The sequence below is a fragment of the Mytilus edulis genome, chromosome 14 (assembly GCF_963676685.1).
Source record: "Mytilus edulis chromosome 14, xbMytEdul2.2, whole genome shotgun sequence".
Classification (NCBI taxonomy): Eukaryota; Metazoa; Mollusca; class Bivalvia; order Mytilida; family Mytilidae; genus Mytilus; species Mytilus edulis.
This window is the reverse complement of record NC_092357.1, coordinates 23,422,544-23,446,046: the sequence shown is the minus strand read 5'-3', so window position 1 is coordinate 23,446,046 and position 23,503 is coordinate 23,422,544. Positions and strand designations below refer to the sequence as shown.

At 29.9% G+C, this 23,503-nt stretch overlaps 1 protein-coding gene across 9 annotated transcripts; it reads right to left on the bottom strand.

Annotated features, from left to right (window-relative positions):
* Positions 1-3,935: 3,935 nt before the first annotated feature.
* On the bottom strand, positions 3,936-21,907 carry LOC139504455 (uncharacterized). Of its 9 annotated transcripts, XM_071294547.1 has the most exons (9): positions 21,834-21,906; positions 21,249-21,329; positions 19,488-19,515; positions 16,849-16,943; positions 16,280-16,732; positions 14,992-15,147; positions 12,064-12,178; positions 10,382-10,650; positions 3,938-4,153 (listed from the first exon to the last, which is right to left on the bottom strand). In XM_071294547.1, exons 5-8 carry the CDS (start codon positions 16,726-16,728, stop codon positions 10,534-10,536), a joined length of 837 nt encoding a protein of 278 aa, XP_071150648.1. In that variant the 5' UTR covers positions 16,729-16,732; positions 16,849-16,943; positions 19,488-19,515; positions 21,249-21,329; positions 21,834-21,906; the 3' UTR covers positions 3,938-4,153; positions 10,382-10,533. The 9 variants fall into 9 exon arrangements, with proteins under 9 accessions (XP_071150647.1, XP_071150651.1, XP_071150642.1 ...); XM_071294546.1 differs by lacking the exon at positions 16,849-16,943 and having other exon boundaries at positions 3,936-4,153; positions 10,426-10,650; positions 21,834-21,907; XM_071294550.1 differs by lacking the exon at positions 16,849-16,943 and having other exon boundaries at positions 3,937-4,153; positions 19,391-19,515; positions 21,834-21,907.
* Between the last annotated feature and the right edge of the window lie 1,596 nt (positions 21,908-23,503).

Sequence of the window (23,503 nt, the reverse complement as noted above, 5' to 3'; positions counted from 1 at the left end):
CTAAGTAATAACTTTATGAGATTTATATGCATGTATTGTTCATGTCGTAACTTCTTTACTTCTGAAATCTGATGTATTGTTTAAACTAAGTAATAACTTTATGAGATTTATATGCATGTATTGTTCATGTCGTAACTTCTTTACTTCTGAAATCTGATGTATTGTTTAAACTAAGTAATAACTTTATGAGATTTATATGCATGTATTGTTCATGTCGTAACTTCTTTACTTCTGAAATCTGATGTATTGTTTAAACTAAGTAATAACTTTATGAGATTTATATGCATGTATTGTTCATGTCGTAACTTCTTTACTTCTGAAATCTGATGTATTGTTTAAACTAAGTAATAACTTTATGAGATTTATATGCATGTATTGTTCATGTCGTAACTTCTTTACTTCTGAAATCTGATGTATTGTTTAAACTAAGTAATAACTTTATGAGATTTATATGCATGTATTGTTCATGTCGTAACTTCTTTACTTCTGAAATCTGATGTATTGTTTAAACTAAGTAATAACTTTATGAGATTTATATGCATGTATTGTTCATGTCGTAACTTCTTTACTTCTGAAATCTGATGTATTGTTTAAACTAAGTAATAACTTTATGAGATTTATATGCATGTATTGTTCATGTCGTAACTTCTTTACTTCTGAAATCTGATGTATTGTTTAAACTAAGTAATAACTTTATGAGATTTATATACATGCATTGTTCATGTCGTAACTTCTTTACTTCTGAAATCTGATGTATTGTTTAAACTAAGTAATAACTTTATGAGATTTATATGCATGTATTGTTCATGTCGTAACTTCTTTACTTCTGAAATCTGATGTATTGTTTAAACTAAGTAATAACTTTATGAGATTTATATGCATGCATTGTTCATGTCGTAACTTCTTTACTTCTGAAATCTGATGTATTGTTTAAACTAAGTAATAACTTTATGAGATTTATATGCATGTATTGTTCATGTCGTAACTTCTTTACTTCTGAAATCTGATGTATTGTTTAAACTAAGTAATAACTTTATGAGATTTATATGCATGTATTGTTCATGTCGTAACTTCTTTACTTCTGAAATCTGATGTATTGTTTAAACTAAGTAATAACTTTATGAGATTTATATGCATGTATTGTTCATGTCGTAACTTCTTTACTTCTGAAATCTGATGTATTGTTTAAACTAAGTAATAACTTTATGAGATTTATATGCATGTATTGTTCATGTCGTAACTTCTTTACTTCTGAAATCTGATGTATTGTTTAAACTAAGTAATAACTTTATGAGATTTATATGCATGTATTGTTCATGTCGTAACTTCTTTACTTCTGAAATCTGATGTATTGTTTAAACTAAGTAATAACTTTATGAGATTTATATACATGTATTGTTCATGTCGTAACTTCTTTACTTCTGAAATCTGATGTATTGTTTAAACTAAGTAATAACTTTATGAGATTTATATACATGTATTGTTCATGTCGTAACTTCTTTACTTCTGAAATCTGATGTATTGTTTAAACTAAGTAATAACTTTATGAGATTTATATACATGTATTGTTCATGTCGTAACTTCTTTACTTCTGAAATCTGATGTATTGTTTAAACTAAGTAATAACTTTATGAGATTTATATACATGTATTGTTCATGTCGTAACTTCTTTACTTCTGAAATCTGATATATTGTTTAAACTAAGTAATAACTTTATGAGATTTATATACATGTATTGTTCATGTCGTAACTTCTTTACTTCTGAAATCTGATATATTGTTTAAACTAAGCAATAACTTTATGAGATTTATATACATGTATTGGTCATGTCGTAACTTCTTTACTTCTGAAATCTGATGTATTGTTTAAACTAAGTAATAACTTTATGAGATTTATATACATGTATTGGTCATGTCGTAACTTCTTTACTTCTGAAATCTGATGTATTGTTTAAACTAAGTAATAACTTTATGAGATTTATATACATGTATTGTTCATGTCGTAACTTCTTTACTTCTGAAATCTGATGTATTGTTTAAACTAAGTAATAACTTTATGAGATTTATATACATGTATTGGTCATGTCGTAACTTCTTTGCTACTTAAATCTGATATATTGTTTAAACTAAGTAATAACTTTATGAGATTTATATACATGTATTGGTCATGTCGTAACTTCTTTGCTACTTAAATCTGATGTATTGTTTAAACTAAGTAATAACTTTATGAGATTTATATACATGTATTGTTCATGTCGTAACTTCTTTACTTCTGAAATCTGATATATTGTTTAAACTAAGTAATAACTTTATGAGATTTATATACATGTATTGTTCATGTCGTAACTTCTTTACTTCTGAAATCTGATGTATTGTTTAAACTAAGTAATAACTTTATGAGATTTATATACATGTATTGTTCATGTCGTAACTTCTTTACTTCTGAAATCTGATGTATTGTTTAAACTAAGTAATAACTTTATGAGATTTATATACATGTATTGTTCATGTCGTAACTTCTTTACTTCTGAAATCTGATGTATTGTTTAAACTAAGTAATAACTTTATGAGATTTATATACATGTATTGTTCATGTCGTAACTTCTTTACTACTGAAATCTGATGTATTGTTTAAACTAAGTAATAACTTTATGAGATTTATATACATGTATTGTTCATGTCGTAACTTCTTTACTTCTGAAATCTGATGTATTGTTTAAACTAAGTAATAACTTTATGAGATTTATATACATGTATTGTTCATGTCGTAACTTCTTTACTTCTGAAATCTGATATATTGTTTAAACTAAGTAATAACTTTATGAGATTTATATACATGTATTGTTCATGTCGTAACTTCTTTACTTCTGAAATCTGATATATTGTTTAAACTAAGTAATAACTTTATGAGATTTATATACATGTATTGTTCATGTCGTAACTTCTTTACTTCTGAAATCTGATATATTGTTTAAACTAAGTAATAACTTTATGAGATTTATATACATGTATTGTTCATGTCGTAACTTCTTTACTTCTGAAATCTGATGTATTGTTTAAACTAAGTAATAACTTTATGAGATTTATATACATGTATTGTTCATGTCGTAACTTCTTTACTTCTGAAATCTGATGTATTGTTTAAACTAAGTAATAACTTTATGAGATTTATATACATGTATTGTTCATGTCGTAACTTCTTTACTTCTGAAATCTGATGTATTGTTTAAACTAAGTAATAACTTTATGAGATTTATATACATGTATTGGTCATGTTGTAACTTCTTTGCTACTTAAATCTGATATATTGTTTAAACTAAGTAATAACTTTATGAGATTTATATACATGTATTGTTCATGTCGTAACTTCTTTACTTCTGAAATCTGATGTATTGTTTAAACTAAGTAATAACTTTATGAGATTTATATACATGTATTGGTCATGTTGTAACTTCTTTGCTACTTAAATCTGATATATTGTTTAAACTAAGTAATAACTTTATGAGATTTATATACATGTATTGGTCATGTTGTAACTTCTTTGCTACTTAAATCTGATATATTGTTTAAACTAAGTAATAACTTTATGAGATTTATATACATGTATTGGTCATGTTGTAACTTCTTTGCTACTTAAATCTGATATATTGTTTAAACTAAGTAATAACTTTATGAGATTTATATACATGTATTGTTCATGTTGTAACTTCTTTGCTACTTAAATCTGATGTATTGTTTAAACTAAGTAATAACTTTATGAGATTTATATGCATGTATTGTTCATGTCGTAACTTCTTTGCTACTTAAATCTGATGTATTGTTTAAACTAAGTAATAACTTTATGAGATTTATATACATGTATTGTTCATGTCGTAACTTCTTTGCTACTTAAATCTGATGTATTGTTTAAACTAAGTAATAACTTTATGAGATTTATATGCATGTATTGTTCATGTCGTAACTTCTTTGCTACTTAAATCTGATATATTGTTTAAACTAAGTAATAACTTTATGAGATTTGAACGTTGACTTTCCATCATAAAATCATAAAACCAACTAAAATAAATCTTTCCTTTATCCTCTTCTCCCAATGGTTCATTGTTTTTAATCTTGTCAAAATGCGTCTTTGAAATAACTAACATGGTCATGGCAATCTACAACATAAAAGATAGTTTTTAAATCCCTAAATCTGTTTGACTGCATTTACAACACAATGGATGCCAAAAGTTGAGCATGATTCATGTTGATAAGTCTTTTGTTTTCTATGTTGTGCTTTGTTTACTGTTGTTTGAGTTCTGTTTTTATCTATTATTTTGTCCTGGAATTTTCAGTTTCTTTTTCAAATTACAAGATTGAGTTTCTGTTTTGGATCATTCTCTTCTTTTGCATATAGAACATATTCACCAAAAGTACTCAAAATTTATTTTTGACTAATAACAAGCAATGTCTCTTAGCTATACAAGTCTATAACATAAGCTCACTAAAATAATTAAACATTTCAAGCAGATTATTTCCCCTGTTAAGCTGCTATAAACTAGGCTTGTGAGCACCATATTGTAAAGATTGGCATCTTGACATTCAATTTACAGATGATCCTCAACACTGAAATAGTAATTCAATAATCATTGGAAGGCAGAGATTTACATACAAAGGAAGATAACTCTTTTTTTGTTTTTTTTTTGCTACTGTTCTTTGTCTATATATGCCATATTCTTTTTCTTTGTTTACAAAGTTGTTTGTTTTTATGATTAATATTAAGATCATAAACAATGTTGACTTCTTTACCCCAACATTTGACATTTTTACCTTTTATATTAAAAAGAAACATGTGGTATAATTGCCAATGAGAAAATCTCCACATAGAGACCATATGACACAGAAATTAACAATGATATGCCACCATGCAGCCTTCTTCAACAATGAGCCAGTTTGAAATGTTCACAAAATTATGACATTGTTGTTAAATATAATGGAATTTTATGTGATTCATACAAGAGGATTTAAAACTAGCTATCAAATAAATCAACCATTTTCTACATATAATAATGATTGCATGTACTATAAGTCCAGTCAAAAGAAAGCTCAAACTAATTGCAACAGAAAATGTTCTAGTTATTGTGTATAGAATTAGGCCCCAAATATACATAGAAAAAAGTCACATAAAATCTGACTACAGGAAAACTCAAAATCAGCATTTTTGATTTCTTATGGAAATTAATATTGGAAAGGGAGATAAATTTATAATAATAATTAAATCCATAGATGCCAAACACCTTTTGACACAATCAGTAACAAACTATAAAATTTTCCATATTTTTGAAAAGTTTTCAGTAATCATTCATAAACATGCATTTTCCAATAAAAATTACTGAGGAGTGGTTGCAAAGTGATGTGCACTAAAATTTGTCGTTTAACATGTTGTCTGTAGTATGCATTCCATTCATTAATTGTTCTGATGTTTTCCACTCGTACATTTTCTTTTTTTTCAAGGAGAAGTAGAGAAAGGGGGAAAGCTACTTCATAAAATGCAAGTTTGACTATTCGGAAGTGAGTAAGTTTCCGAACAATAGGTTGATAACTCCCGAGAAACCGGAAGCATTACATTGGCATTTTCTAAATACCGGACCAGGACGGAAAAGTAATGATAAAAATCCGAGATTTACAAAATTGAACGGCAATGATTGGATATCAGTACTTTTTGACTTTGACCGTAATAGCGTAGTTTTTATTGCAAAATCGGAAAAACTGCGGAAAAACCTTAATGGTTGACATCTATGTAAATCCACAAAAATGAGAATGAGTCATTTTTGGGTTAATTTTCTTTTAGTTCATGTAAAGTATGATACTCTGATGGGGTTATAAGTTGGTATTTGATTATATTATATAATGTTTTGCTCAAGAAACATACAAAACCAAAGAGTAAGGGGTATTTATTTTTTTTACACATTTTTCCTTAGAGAAACTGCAAATTTATTGCTTTATGACCATTTTCAAAAAAAATTGTAAGGGTTCCGCGGAACCCAGTGTCTCGCCTACTTTTGCTGTAAATCGCAGGCTCAACAAAAATGTGGAAAAAACTCAATAAAAATATTCCTTTTGATACAATCTTCTGATTGTAAGAAGCTTCTGTCCAAGTTTGGTTAAAATCCAGCATAGTTTATGAATCTAATAAATGTTTTAAAAACAACTGCAGACTATTCATGTATGTATGGTTAACTGGAAGAAAATCTAAGTCCATTTAAAAGTAAAATACGGAAAAAATGAAACAATTTTTTTTACAAAATTTACTTCTGGATACTATTTTATGATCATTATTAAGCTTCTGTCCAAGTTTGGTACAAACCCAGGATAGTTTAAGAAAGTTATTAAAATTTTAAAAACTTTTTAAAACCAAAGACTGAATGAAATGTTTCCACGAAGAAAAACTATGTCCATTTAAAAGTAAAATATGGAAAAAATGTAAAAACTTACTTCTGGATACTATCTTATGATCATGAACAAGCTTCTGTCCAAGTTTGGTAAAAAAAACAGGTTAGTTTAAGAAAGTTATTAAAATTCTAAAAACTTTAACCACAGAGTGAATGTAATGTTTTCCTGCAGAAAAACTAAGTCCATTTATAAGTAAAATTCAGAAAAAATGGAATTTTATTTTTATGAAATTTACTTCTGGATACTATCTTATGATCAAAAAGAAGCTTATGTCCATGTTTGGTAGAAATCCAGTATAGTTTAAGAAAGTTATTAAAAATTCAAAAACTTTATCCACAGAGTGAATATTTGTGGACGCCGCCGAAGAAAACGGAATGTAGGATCGCTTAGTCTCGCTTTTTCGACTAAAGTGGAAGGCTCGACAAAAATGATGTGAATATTTGGTATTGGTTATATCTGTAAATTATATTTGTTTAGCATCTACCTTGTTCAAAGAAAATTTGAACCTCAAAAGTAAGAAAAAAATGCATAATATTTTTTATTAAATTTGAGATTCCTTACCTTGACATGTTGAACCAGATGCTCCGCAGGGCGTAGCTTTATACGACCGCAGAGGTTGAACCCTGAACGGTTGGGGCAAGTATGGACACAACATTCAAGCTGGATTCAGCTCTAAATTTGGATTTTGATTAAATAGTTGACCCAGCATAGGTTTCTGACACAGAATGAATGTGTTCTAATGAACTTAAAATTTTTGTTTTCTCTTAGAGCAATTCACTATGTTGTTGAATATTAATCCTCTCAAAAAAATGTTTGAAGAAATTTTCTTTTTATTTATGAAATTTCAAATGAGAAAAATTGAACCCAATTTTTTTAATCCTATCCCCCTTTCCCTTATTCCAAAACTAATCTCAATTAAAATTTCTAATGGAGTTTGCAACAATAACTACTCATTTAAATACATCATAAAATATTAAGATGTAAAAAATCTGCTTGTTATCACTGAATGGTAAAGATTATTTTAATTTATCAGTTGGTAGTAAAAAGTGAACATACATTGTATATTGTATATTACAAAGATTTAAGTTGATTCTGGACAAAGAAAGATAACTCCAATTAAAAAAAAATCTTGCTATTGCACAATGTTTTGCAATTAGATATTTCTTGCTTACTATTCTGGACAAAGAAAGATAACTCTAATTAAAAAAAAAAATTGCTATTTCACAATATTGTGCAATTAGATATTTCTTGCCATTGTGCAATACTTTGCAATTGAAAAGACTTGCTATTGCACAATACTTAATATAATAATTTTAGATCCTAAATTGGACCAACTTGAAAACTGGGCCCATAATCAAAAATCTAAGTACATGTTTGGATTCAGCATATCAAAGGGCCCCAAGATTTCAATTTTTGTTAAAATCAAACTAAGTTTAATTTTGGACCCTTTGGACTTTAATGTAGACCAATTTGAAAACAGGACCAAAAATGAAGAATCTACATACACAGTTAGATTTGGCATATCAAAGAACCCCATTTATTCAATTTTTGATGAAATCAAACAAAGTTTAATTTTGGACCCCGATTTGGACCAACTTGAAAACTGGGCCAATAATGAAGAATCTAAGTACATTTTTAGATTCAGTATATCAAAGAACCCAACCAATTCATTTTTTGTCAAAATCAAACTAAGTTTAATTTTGGACCCTTTGGACCTTAATGTAGACCAATAAGAAAACGGGACCAAAAGTTAAGAATCTACATACACAGTTAGATTCGTCATATCAAAGAACCCCGATTATTCAATTTTGATGAAATCAAACAAAGTTTAATTTTGGACCCTTTGGGCCCCTTATTCCTAAACTGTTGGGACCAAAACTCCCAAAATCGTTACCAACCTTCCTTTAATGGTCATAAACCTTGTGTTTAAATTTCATAGATTTCTATTTACTTATACTAACGGTATGGTGGAAAACCAAGAAAAATGCTTATTTGGGTCCCTTTTTTGCCCCTAATTCCTAAACTGTTGGGACATAAACTCCCAAAATCAATACCAACCTTCCTTTTGTGGTCATAAACATTGTGTTTAAATTTCATTGATTTCTATTTACTTAAACTAAAGTTATTGTGCGAAAACTAAAAATAATGCTTATTTGGGCCCTTTTTTGGCCCCTAATTCCTAAACTGTTGAAACCAAAACTCCCAAAATCAATCCCAACCTTTCTTTTGTGGTCATAAACCTTGTGTCAAAATTTCATAGATTTCTATTAACATAAACTAAAGTTATAGTGCGAAAACCAAGAAAATGCTTATTTCGGCCCTTTTTGGCCCCTAATTCCTAAAATGTTGGGACCAAAACTCCCAAAATCAATCCCAACCTTTCTTTTGTGGTCATAAACCTTGTGTTAAAATTTCATAGATTTCTATTTACTTAAACTAAAGTTATTGTGCGAAAACTAAAAATAATGCTTATTTGGGCCCTTTTTTGGCCCCTAATTCCTAAACTGTTGAAACCAAAACTCCCAAAATCAATCCCAACCTTTCTTTTGTGGTCATAAACCTTGTGTCAAAATTTCATAGATTTCTATTAACATAAACTAAAGTTATAGTGCGAAAACCAAGAAAATGCTTATTTCGGCCCTTTTTGGCCCCTAATTCCTAAAATGTTGGGACCAAAACTCCCAAAATCAATACCAACCTTCCTTTTGTGGTCATAAACCTTGTGTTAAAATTTCATAGATTTCTATTCACTTTTACTTAAATTAGAGTGCGAAAACTAAAAGTATTCGGACGACGACGACGAAGACGACGACAACGACGCAGACGACGACGCCAACGTGATAGCAATATACGATGAAAAATTTGAAAAATTTTGCGGTCGTATAAAAATCTAATGACTGGCCAACTAATGAATTATGAACTCTAGGTTGTAAACCTGAGAAAATATGTTGTTAGTTATACTCTAAAGACGGCTACACTATCAAGAATCAATACAATTCTATTGAATAAAAGCTGTAAAAGTTTAATTCTGCATCATTTATTATTGATATTTCTACCTTTTTGCAAAGTTATCTTCCATTTCCATGCTAATCCCATAGGCATTTAAAAATCATGAGTTTTTAGTTTTTTCCTCATGTTAATTTAATTGGACTATTTAAATTTGTATATTTGGGGTACAATGCTTAAGTACAAAATCTTAAAAATCTTCTGTTGCAATTACTGTTAGGGTCAAATTTATGCCAGATTGACTGGAATATAACCCTGGAATATGACTTCTTCCTGTTTTCACTTTGTTTAATGTGTTTTAGCTTTTGGTGTTTACATTTGACAGGGGAATTTCTGTTTTCTATTTTTGTTGGAGTTTAATATTTTTGTTAGTTTGCTTTTAAGAAATCACCAATTTGGATCTTATTTTACCTAAAAACACCAATAAAGTCAGAAAATCAATAAATCAGGCAATAATTTGTTTTGAAAAGTGCTCGAGATGGCTGACAAGGACAAAATTTTATGTGAAATTTGCTTTGGCTAAACAATAAATATTTTTTTGGGGAAATTAGTAAGAAAAGGCTAAACAAACAAAATTCATAAAAATAAGTCATTGCAGTAATTCAGAAATACACAATACACAAGAATGTGTCCCAAGTACACGGATGCCCCGCCCCCACTTGCACTATCATTTTCTATGTTCAATGGATTATGAAATTGGTATATTAACTCTAGTTTGGCATTAAAATTAAAAACATCATATCATACGGTACATGTATACTAAGTTTCAAGTTGATTGGACCTCAACTTCTTTACAAAGACTACCTCGACCAAAAACTTTAACGTAAGCAGGACAGACGAACAAATGAACAAACAAACAGACGAACGGACAGACAGACGAAGGGGCGCACAGACCAAATAACATAATGCACCTTTACTGTCTTTGGTGGGGCATAACAAATCCTTACCGATGTCCCCTCAATAACCATGCCTGGCATTACATAATTCTTACAGCTATCAGTGAGTTTCTCTTTCATTGAATGCAGATCAACCAATAATTGTCCTGCATGTTGTCCTTCAACTTGGTCAGTAAATGATATTTTTCCTGGTCCTAATCTTTTTACAACAGAGGTGTCTGGGTGATCTTGTGATGAATTGGGATGCCAACTCCATTTCCTCTTTTTAGGTGGTGGACCTGATAGTCTTCTTCTTCAATTTTAAGTCTGTTCACTTTTAACTAAAATTATACAGAAGTATGTATATGCGTCTTGTATTAAGGGCTCACGATACAGTTACAGGGGAGGTAATGACGATGCTAATGTAAAATGTAATTTCGCAACGTCAAACTCTGACATATCGGGAAAACCTGCATTTTTTGACTGATTTTTATCATTCAAACTGATTTAATTGGAAAACGAGTTCATGGACCCCTATTTTTCAAGACAGCAATTTGTTTCATTTTGCAGGGAAATTATGTGACGGAAATTTTATAAAACTGTAAATAGAGGATTTTTTAAAATTTTGATAAACATGCAGCAAAAAATGAAGTATTTTCCTCAATTCATGAACATTTGATAAATATGAGTTATTTCTGAATAAAAATTGCATAATTTTGTATGATACTTATAAATAAAAGAAATTACCGATTATTTAACAAAAAACAATTTGTGTTTATCTTTTATAACAAAAAAGTTATGTCTTTTTTTTCGAAAAAGAAATTACGGCCACAAATCTGAATTGGAGCAAATATACAAAATTTCGACCTCATTTAACTCAAAAAGTAGCTCATGAAGGTATATTTTTTATTACATATTTGATGTTATTTGGTAAAAAATAGTCTATATGCAAATTTTCATGAACTTGTTAATACAAGATCAAAACTGTATCGTATGCCCTTAAATGTGATGGGATGACCATAAGGTGTTCTTTGGTTTACTGTATACATGCTATACAGGTCTTTCTGTAATTTTATTTCAGAGATTTGTTTAAAAAATGCATAATTTGGCTTCAATATTGATTCACTCATTGGAATTAGCTCAGTTATTCTAAAACCATTTATTGGCATGACATGGGTTATTTTTTCTACTCGTATATTTTATGATGGTAATACCGTATAATACTAAAACCCTATCAGAATTTTTTTTAAATGACTATCAATTTTAGCACCCTCTGTTGTGCATTTCATATCAGTTCTGGAAATCTCTGAATTAGGTAATGTTAACGAATTCAGTAACAGTAAGTTAATTCATTAACTGAACCAATTGCATTAACAAATTTGGTAACTTCAGAATTTATTTGGTTTTGACATTTAGAAATATTGAAAAAATAGAATAATGAAATGATAAGGATTTTGGAACAATCAATATTTGTTTTCTTCAACCCGTAGATAGATTTTAATTTTACAAGGCAGAATTCTAAAACTTTTTCTATAATAAAGTCTGAAATTGTTCCCAGCATGCAATTTTTATTAATAAATGCCAAAACCAAATAAACACTGAAGTTACCAATTTCCCTAATGGTTAAGTTATTGAATTTGTTAATTATTACCAAATTCAGAGATTTCCAAAACTGATATAGATTGAATCTGTATTATCTCCCTTTAGTGTTATCTGAAACAGGTTTCACTGTAAATTTTTCTGTTAACAATTACCTCATTTACAGATAATGCCAGCCCATTACTTTTGTTTGTACTGAGTCTTAAATCTGGTTTTGTTGTAACATCAACTCCTTTCAAATTCTCCCAAACAGATGACAGTGGGTTGAATCTTTAAAAAAAAAAAAAAATGAACGCAAGCAATTATTATATTATCTGTAAACAACAGAAATATGCTAAATTAATTATAAACTAAAACAAACTTATTTTCAAGGATACTTTACTTAGTGTTATGCTATATCAACCCCAGTTTACAGCTATTCAATGATTGACAATCAGAAATTTTCATCAGTGGATTCCCACTGACTGTCTAAGAGGGAGTCTTCTTCTGTCATGTTTAAATGATTTTCTATATAATCAACCATTTTTTTGCCCACAAAAGGAGGGTTTAGGCCCCCTCTAAATCCACCTAGGTTAATTTCGTATGATATAGGAGAAATCTGAAGCCTGTAATTTAGAAGTTGTGTTGGTCACTGTGATTTTTTTTTTTAAATGATCACAGTACATGTAATCAATATAAATCCTGTTGGTTTTATCCTTGGAGTATTTATAGTTTTCACATTTTGCCATGTCCATGATATCGGTACACACCTCTTATTGCTTACAGTCGCCTATACAGCTTAGTCATTTATATCTGATGGACATTAGTCTTATTGTCAATCATGCATACTACATCTTAAAATTAAAGAACCTAAGTGAACACACTCACACACCTCACGTCTCCATATTGTCATTGGAGAAATTAAATAAGTGTAAGAAAAAAAAATTATATAAGAAAAAAAAAATGAAATGTAATTTCCTGTCAATATGCACATCTACATAGTATGTCCTTATTATCTATGAAATTTCATGAAATTTTGTTGTGTGATTTCAGAGGAGTTGAGATGACAAACTGTTGAAGTAGTACCTTAAAGCAAATAAGTTTAAAGATAATTAGCTCCTGGAAAAAAAATTGTATCGCAATTTCCTGTCAAAATGCACATCTACATAGTATATGTCCTTATTATCTACAAAATTTCATGAAACTTTGTTGTGTGGTTTCAGAGGAGTTGAGATGAATAACTGTCATGACTGTTGAAGTAGTACCTTAAAGCAAATAAGTGTCAAAGAGAATTAACTCCTAGAACTCCTGCAATGACAAGAAACAGGACTGACGAATGGATGGGTCAAAAACAGTATACCCTCCGCAACTTCATAGGGTGGGATATAATAGAGTATTATAAACTTCTCAAAACATATCTTAAGACGTCCAACAAGAAATTCTAAAATAATGCACAACATTCAACAACCTTACATTTTATATATTAAGTGTTGTGAAAGAGTAGATTATGTCTGAAGTTATTTAAGAATTATGATTGCTTTTTATTGTTACTTCATTGGGGTGTATAGGAGCTGACCATAGTAAATTTATTTCCGCATTTCATTCCTAAAATGTGTGCAAGGTCAAAGCGTTTTACAACCTGATAAAGTTACAAAAAGAAGCATTCAATACTTGTAATTACATTTTTATGCCCAACCTACTATAGTGGAGGGGCATTATGTTTTCTGGTCTATGCCTCCGTATGTTTGTCCGTCTGTGCGTCCGTTCGCTTCAGACTAAAGTTTTTGGTCAAGGCAGTTTTTGATGAAGTTGAAGTCCAATCAACTTTAAACTTGGTACACATGTTCCCCATGATATGATCTTTCTTATTTTAATGCCAAATTATAGTTTTGACCCCAATTTTATAGTTCACTGAACATAGAAAATGATAGTGTGAAATTCAGGTTAACGTTTTTGGTCAAGGTAGTTTTTGATGAAGTTGAAGTCCAATCAACTTGAAACTTAGTACACATGTTCCCCATGATATGATCTTTCTTATTTTAATGCCAAATTATAGTTTTGACTCCAATTTCATAGTTCACTGAACATAGAAAATGATAGCGTGAAATTCAGGTTAAAGTTTTTGGTCAAGGTAGTTTTTGATGAAGTTGAAGTCCAATCAACTTGAAACTTAGTACACATGTTCCCCATGATATGATCTTTCTTATTTTTATGCCAAATTATAGTTTTGACCCCAGTTTCATAGTTCACTGAACATAGAAAATGATAGTGTGAAATTCAGGTTAAAGTTTTTGGTCAAGGTAGTTTTTGATGAAGTTTAAGTCCAATCAACTTGAAACTTAGTACACATGTTCCCCATGATATGATATTTCTAATTTTAATTTCAAATTAAAGTTTTGACTCCAATTTCACGGTCCACTGAACATAAAAAATGATAGTGTGAGTGGGGCATCCATGTACTATGGACACATTCTTGTTTATATAGAATCCTGAAAATTCAATTTTTATCAAGTTTTGATTTAATCAACCTATGCACTTTTTTGTGGGACCTCGTGTCATCATGAATGATAAATTTTATTGTGTAATGCAATTGCTTAAGGAACAATGCCAATCAGAATAACATTTAAGAATTGAATGCTTCTTTTTGTAAATTTATTTGGGTGTAAAAATGTTGACCGAAGTACATTTTGTATGAAGCGCGGAAAATACCAATTTTATAATTTTTGTATTTTATTCACCTGTGCACTTTATTGTGGTACCACGTGTTATCATGAACGAAAAGTTTTATTGAGTGATGCAATTGCCTACTGAATAACATGTGATGTGCATTCAGCCAATCCAAATAAAGTATTATAATGAAACATACATCTAATGTAATTATTCAAGAGTAAGTCAATTTAGACATGATGGTAACTGTGAATTAGTCTTTGTTTTTTTTTTTTAAATTTTATTGAGTTTTGTATTATTTCCTAAAAAAATTATATCATATTCCTTTGTGATGATTTATCTGAATAAACATTGTTTAAATAAAAAATTTGACAACTTTAAATCTAACTTTACTTAACTTACTACAATTGCCAAGATCACTGGAATCTCATACTTACTCTACAAATAAAAACATATCGGTAAATCTGCCAGCCAAATCTTGGTAAAATCCACAAGGACAAAGCTCATCCTTCTCTTCAATCAATTGTACATACTTTTCCATATTTCTAATAAAAGCTGTAATATTTCTTCCACTTGACAATAGACATTGATGACTGAAATATATATACAAATATTTCTTAGACTAAGGGAGCTACCATTTGATTTTTATGGGGGGGCTAGGATGAAATTTGAAAAAAAAATAGGCAGGACAGGAGTTTTGAGTTAAAAAAAAGGCAGGATGAGACACTTGCTAAAAAAAAAAGTCAGGACGACAATTTAGGTAAAGAAAAGTCCAGACCGAACAGAATGAAAAATAAAAATGCAGGACAGATTACAGCTAAAAAAAAATGCAGGACAAAATTTTTCATCCAAGCACCCCCCACCCCTAAAAATCAAATGGTAGCTCCCTAAGCTGGGAAACAAAATTATCAGTCAGCAAGATCAGAGGAAATTTTGTAAAATAGCGACAAACAATCATAGACATGTGTATTGCACTACTGTTGACTATCTTTTACATTTGATTTATCAGGCTTCCAGTAGATTCATGGGAACAAATGGAAGTTTGTTACCCCATTACATTATATAAGTATGTGTCCATCCCAAGTCAGGAGCCTGTAACTCAGTGGTTGTCATTTGTTTATGTGTTCATTTTTTATAAATGGTAAAACAAAATGTATAACTAATTAAATAGTTATCAAGGCTATATGCATTAAGTTTCTGCACAAAGTCTCAAAAGTTTCCTAGATCCTACTATAAATGAAATAATTCTATAAATAACAAACATGTGTTATTACAGATTTAGAAAATTTAAGGAATAAAGAGTAGACAACTCATGAAAGTATCTGTAAAAACACACTTAAATTATATTCTGTTATAACCCTATAGATTTTAGTGTTATATAAAAAAAGAAGATGTGGTATGATTGCCAATGAGACAATTATCCATAAAAGACCAACATGACACAAACATTAACAACTATAGGTCACCATAAGGCCTTCAACAATGAGCAAAGCCCATTCTGCATGGTTAGCTATATCTATAATCTATGACATGTATGCTCATTGTGTAGTTTATAAAACAAAAAATTAAAAAAAATAATTAAAAAACTTCTTAATTTAAGGACTCACAACCATGACCACCAATCCATGCAGAAAGAATATAATAAATATATCTCACACTAACTCACAAAAAAGTGAGCCGGGAATATTTTTTTTTCTTTTTTAGTTAAAATACACAAAACCTTACCCAGACAGTTTACTCAGATTTTTATAATACTCTGAATCAGGTGAGACTTTTGTAAGAATTTCTTGTAGTACAAGCTTTAAAGGTTTACTTCTACTTCTAATATTTCCTAATTGTGGAGCTTCATTAAATGTGATGATATGTTCTAAATCTGACAAGTATTCTGCTTGGACAGGATTTAGCTTTGTACTTATTCCTCCCATCTGTAAAACATCCTCACCGGACAAATCTCCTACCCATTCAATGTTAAAGTATTCTTTGACCATTGGTTGTGTCCATGTAAAGCCATATTGGAAACCTTGTGGCAGCTTTTGCTTCTTATTTTCAATGGAAGAGGCTGAACTACTTAACATGCCTAATGAGTGATAACCTAATTCTGCTGCTTGCCTGTGTGTGTTACCAAATGGTGCTGCAACCCGACATGCAAAGGGATTCCCTCCTTCATGCTCCATGATTCTAGATTTAATATAAAATACATTGAATAATTTCATTACATGTATACTGCTGTTATGTTCTATTAGGATTAGGCCATAAAAAATAATAGATTTGTTTGCCCAGCTAACTCTACTTACCCAATAAATAGAGGCCTATTCAAAATCTTTTAATGTCCTGAGGCGGAAAATATTTTTGTTATTCAGATAGATCCCCTCTTTCATCTTTTATGAGTCTAGATTTAATATAAAAAACATTGAATAATTTCATTACATGTATACTAAGTAAACAAATAAAATTGAGAATGAAAATGAGGAATATATATGTCAGAGAGAGGACAACCTGATGATAAAACATACAACAGCAGGAGGTCACAATAATTGTTTTAAGGAGGCTCGCAGGTATAAAAAATTCAGCAACAAATTCAACATTTGTTTTTTCATTAATTTTTTTTTTATTTAATAATAATACACTATTACCGGTAGTTACAATGTATCACTTTATAATATGGCACACAATTCATACAGACAAATCAATTTGGGTTGGCCACAGATGACTTTAAATATTTTCATATAATTGAAAACGCTCCAAATTATCTCCCTTTGGTGCAAAAAATGTCATTCTGTGACATTTAAGGGGGCTTGCGGGTCTAAATCAACTTTTTTTTTCTAATATAGGATTTTCCTATGTTTTTCCATGATTAAACCTTATCTTATATCTAATGGAAATATAAAATAAAAATATGGGTCACCGTTCATTTAAGCTCACAATTTGCCTCTGAAAAAAGCATACATTTTTGTTAATGTCCTTTTTTTCTGTTGAACTAATAGGAGAAATATTGGTAATATCGAAATAAAAAAAGAAATAAATTACAGAAATCGTTAAAATTTTACAATTATTTAGTTTATGTACAGTTTGTTTGATAACAGTAATAAAAAATATAGATATTTCAATTTTAATGTCCAAAAAATTACATTTTTGCACCAAAGGGAGATAATTTGGAGCTTTTTCAATGATATGAACATTTTAAAAGTCATCTGTGGACAAACCAAATCGATTTTTCTTGGTGATTTTTGTGCCATATTGTGAAATAATAGCTAATTGTGTAATAAATAAAATTTGTAATGAAAAAACAAATATTTATTTTTTTTCCAATTTTTTATACCCGCGAGCCTCCTTAAGTTAAAATATCTTTTTAACTCATCGATGACCTATATTTTTTATCATAGTTTTCAAGAAAGCTGAACATAAAGTACATGAAGTATATAATTGTAAAATTTAAGCAATTTCTGTAATTTAGTTCTTTTTTATTTCGATGCTACCAATATTTCTCCTATTACAATGTATTAGTTATACAGGAACATTGGGACATTATTGTCATTAACAAAAATGTATGTATAAGCATAATATATTAATTATACAGGAAAATTGGGACATTATTGTCATTAACTAAAATGTATGTATAAGCATAAAGCATAAAAGATTTATTTAAAGTCGGTTATACATATAACAATACAACATAAGCTCTGTAGATCTTTTATCCGACATACATATAAGACAAGCACAATACATAAAACACATAAAACATGCAAAACAAGTGAAACTGCGAGCTACTGCTCACTGATGATACCCCCGCTGCAAGTGGATAATATAAATAGTGTAAAAATATGCAAGTGTTCTGTAAACAGGAAGTTGTAAAGTGATGAATTTGAAAACGCATCACACGGTATAGCTGACTTATATAAATCCTAAAACCAAATTTCAGAAATCCTTGTATTGTAGTTCCTGAGAAAAGTGTGACGAAAATTTTCAACTTGGCTATCATGTGTAAAATCATACAAGTGTTCGGTAAACAGGAAGTTGTCAAGTGATCAATCTGAAACGCATCACACGGTATAGCTGACTTAGATAAACCCTGAAACCAAATTTCAGAAATCCTTGTATTGTAGTTCCTGAAAAAAATGCGACGAAAAAATAAATAGTGTAAAAATATATATGCAAGTATTCAGTAAACAGGAAGTTGTCGAGTGATGAATCTGAAAACACATCACATGGTATAGCTGACTTATACAGATCCTGAAACCAAATTTCAGAAATCCTTGTATTGTAGTTCCTGAGAAAAGTGTGACGAAAATTTTCAACTTGGCTATCATGTGTAAAATCATACAAGTGTTCGGTAAACAGGAAGTTGTCAAGTGATCAATCTGAAACGCATCACACTGTATAGCTGACTTAGATAAACCCTGAAACCAAATTTCAGAAATCCTTGTATTGTAGTTCCTGAGAAAAATGGGAAGAAAATTATTCATGGGACGGACTGACTGGTAAAACAGTATACCCCCCCCCCCTTTTTTAAAGCAGGGGTATAATAAATAATGTTATCAAGCACAGCAATTAATTAGCACAATTAAAGCATATAAGCAAACATAAAATGCAGATAAACTAACATTCATGCAATAGCTACTATAAAGCACTAAAAGTAATTCAAGCATTACTTACAACTTACAACTACTGTTAGTGCCATTCAAGCATTAAGAACACAAAATAAAAAATCATGCCAATAATTTAAAAGCCAGAGTATACATGATAAATAAATAAACTGAACTATAGCTCATTGAGATCTGCAGGAGTAACACTGACAGGAACTGTCCTCCCAATTACCAACCAAACTTTTAAACTGACCCAATGGCATTTCTTCCCTCATTTTATTTGGCAGTTCGTTCCATATTTTGGCTCCTGCATATCTAAATGAGTGTAGCCCATGGGTAGTTGTCCTTACCCTGGGAACATCTGCTATGTTGTTATTTCTAAAAGAGTAATTACATTTTTTAATTTCAATAAGTTCATGTAGATATAATGGACATTGTTTATTAATAATTTTATATACCTCTATTGCTATCATTCTAATTCTTCTGATTTCTAAGCTTGGTTATTTTGATTTAATTAACAGTTGTTCATATGTACTACAGTAGTCTTTAAATATAAATCTTAGCATTTTATTCCTGTATTTTCTCTATTTTTCTGGTGTTACAATCACCACAGAAGTGCCATATTACAGAACAATACAGTACAGTCTGTGACATGGTCTGAAAAATGTCGCAGGTTTTAAATAGGCTCAGCATCAGCGTCCTAAATGTCGATGATTGATTACCTGTTGTCAATCAAATCATCAGCTGATAATAAGTGCAATAAAATCAGCCAAGCGTGCATGGTCGGCCGCACATGCTACTTAATATTATGTACATGTAGTTAGTTATGATAATGTTACAGGTAAAATCGATAATTACATAATAGACATTTAAAAGTCATGAACGGTTTTCAGATTGTTTCAGTTCTAATTATTAAATTTACCAATTAAGGAATATGTTTTTTTTCAGGTCTGTCCAAGGAAGAAACATTATACACATTATTGTTCTCTTATTTATCTTTAAAGTTTGACATTATAAATGAATAATATATAGGAAGTCTAACTAATTTTGTTAAATGTTTACCAATACGTTTAAGTACATGTATTTGTCTTGATGCCTTTTTACAAATATTGGAAATATGGGCATCAAACTTAAGTTGATAGTCAATTGTTACACCCAATAATTTTACTTCTTTTTCACAATGTATAATATTACCATCTAAATCAAATGAAATGTTTTTATTTTCAGCTTTCTTGTCTATGGCTATTGCCTGAAATTTGTTAGGGTTGGCCTTCATATGGTTAAGACTGAACCAATTTATTAGCTCTAAGCTTTCTTTTTCTAAAATATTTACCACAGTGTCTATATCAGAGTGTGAATAAGATAAAGTATTGTCATCTGCATAATTATACAATGAACTGCTTGAAACAAAATGAAAAATGTCATTTAAGAAAATATCAAAAAGTACAGGTCCTAATATAGAGCCTTGCGGCACACCTTTATATATATTTTTCCAGGTACTAATATCTACTAGTATACCAACTTTTACACATTGTTTTCCTTTACTTAAGTAGCTGTCTATTAAGTTTAAAGCTGTTTCAGATAACCCATATGCCTTTAGTTTTAAAATTAATAAATTATGAGGAAGGCAATCAAAGGCTTTTGAGAGGTCCATCAACACAGCAGCAATATATTGATTATCATCAATAGCCTTCTTCCAATCCTCAATGATTTTCAAAAGTGCTGTCTGGCAGCTGTATCCTGCTCTAAAGGCAGACAAATATGGGTGAAATATATTTTGAAAAAAATCAACTACATGTAGCTGCTTGAAGATGGCTCTCTCGAAAAACTTTGATACTACGGGTATAATACTGACTGGCCTATAGTTGCCAACTTCCAGTTGACTATTATTCTTGTGAAGTGGCACCACTTGAGCCTCTTTAAAGTTTGTCTGGAAATACAGAGTGCTCGATAGATTTGTTTATTAATTTTGTTATTGGTGTCACAACTGCTGGTTTTGCCAATTTCATTATTTTAACGGATAACCCGTCTTTACCTGTAGCCTTATTTATACCAAGTTTGTTTATTTGTTTTTTACAAACTTCACTTCTATAGATTTAAAATTAAATTACCTTCAGTTCTACAATTATTATATATAGCTTTTATACTAGGATGGTTCTGATCTACACTACAGTCTGATCCAATATCTTTTGCTACATTAACAAAAAAAATCATTAAACATATTAGCAACCTTTGACTGATCATTTATAATGTTTTCATTATCACATAAAATAATATTGTTCTCAAAATAACTACCTTTGTTATTTAAAAAAAGGTTTGATAGTGGGCCAAAAGACTACTTTTTGGAAACCAAAAAGTCTATGCTTTTTTCAGAGACAGATTGTGAGTTTAAATGAACGATGACCCTATATTTTTATTTTATTTTCCTATTAGGTATAAGATAATGTTTAATCATAGAAAAAAAATAGCAAAATACTATATTAGAAAAAAAGTTGAGTCGGAGAAAAAGCAGAGCGATAAGTGTGGGGCGATTTGCCGAGGGGCCAATTTGACATGGATATACATACATGTGTTCCAAATGATATTTATGGCGGGAAACGTAACACGAAAGAAATGTAAATTAAAAAACGTGTCCTGTAAGTTATTAGATTTTTATAACCAGTTCCTACGACACGTAACTAAAGAAATATATTTACTGATAAACATGGTAACCAACCGATCCAGGGGAATATAGGTAAGGGGAGGGAAACCAATGCTTCTTTCTTTTTTTCTTTTTTATCAATTTATAAGCTTCCTATCTTAGGAACACCCTTACTCATTCTAGGGAATGTTTACATAAGTGGGTAAATCGTAGATTTATTTCAAATATTTTTACAAAAAGTTAATTAGAATATGGGTTAGATTTAAACACGAAAGTAAAAATAAAAAATAAAATAAAATGGTCTAGTAGACGTGCTTTGTATACGATATCTATATAGTGGAAAGTATAATGATTTTACATTCTCGATAACTCGCTAGGCAAGGTATATATAATTACAAAAAACATTTAGCTAGGCAAGGTATATATTATTATAAAAAGCATCTATCTAGGCAAGGGATATATCATTACAAAAATCATCTAGCTAGGCATGGTATCAGAGACATGTATTATATGTCTCTGTGATGGTATTAAAATATCAACGAAATAAATACAGTTTCAAATATTGGATGTAATGTTATGACAGTTCTGACTGTGTTTGGTTTAATACGCCTGTTAATTTTTTGACTGGACGTATTATGGTATACAAATTTCCGTCTGATCGTCTATCCGACATAAACATGTCGCACCGTAACTTGAGAACGACTCATCCAAATTTCATGAAACTTAACATAGTTGTTTCTTATAAAAGTCAAACGATCTGTATTTTTGTGGATAAAATTGAGATTAAAACGTTTGAGTAACGGGACTGTGAAAAAAAATCAGGGGTGTATTTTTGTCACATGTCGCGCCGTACCTCAAAATCCATTTATGATCATTGCTTATAACTTCACACTTCTTAGTTATATCATTGTTAAGATATGTATATGTTTTTGGATGATTCAAAATTTTATTTTAGAGTTATTGTTGATTTTGTTTTGCTAAAAAAAACAAGGGTTCTCACATGTTGCGCCATGTCAGAAACTATAATTTATGATTGTTGCATAAAAATTCTAACACCAAATGACGGGCGTATCATGCGCTCATGGCGCAGCTGTTCATTAAAAAAGTATTGCTGCGCATATATCTATATACGGTGACGTCATTGAATGCAACATAGGGTTCTTCGTCACTTCATATACCGTATACTGGGTGTTTTTGCGGGGTGTAAATTTTCGTTGATAGAATAAAGTCTCCAAATTCAATTTCGCAAGTATACTTGCATTTAGGTATTGATAAAAGTTATGAATCCGTCAAAATAATAACCACCAAAATATTTTAGGATGTATGCCTTATTCAAAGAAAATCGCAAAAATAAGGTTAAAATCATAATTAATATAGTATTAAATATAAGATATGATTAATAATAACAAAAAACTGCAAAGTGTCAGTAAAATTACAAACTCAAGGGCAGCACCCTTACAATCAATGTTTTGAGTGTTTGAATATCTTTTCTTTTTTGTACGAATACAGTTTTCAATTATGTTTTCGTCCGTTCAGTATTTCAATCATTTGCATAGTTATATATAATGTCATCAATCTAATTAAAAACCGATCTCTCATCGCTCCTGTTTCTGATATGTCGCGTGGGAGATCTAACGAAACCGGCTTTGAGGTCACATGTGAGTGAACTAAAAGTTATGAATTTATAAAGATATGCAAATGAGTTGACGACCTATTAATAAGCCA

Coding starts and splice junctions, on each gene's coding strand:
- LOC139504455 (XM_071294546.1), bottom strand. Junction 12,179..14,991: donor GATATGTTTTTATTTGTAGA/GTAAGTATGAGA, acceptor TTTTTTTTAAAG/ATTCAACCCACTGTCATCTG. Junction 10,651..12,063: donor TGGCATTATCTGTAAATGAG/GTAATTGTTAAC, acceptor GTATAATTTTAG/TTAAAAGTGAACAGACTTAA.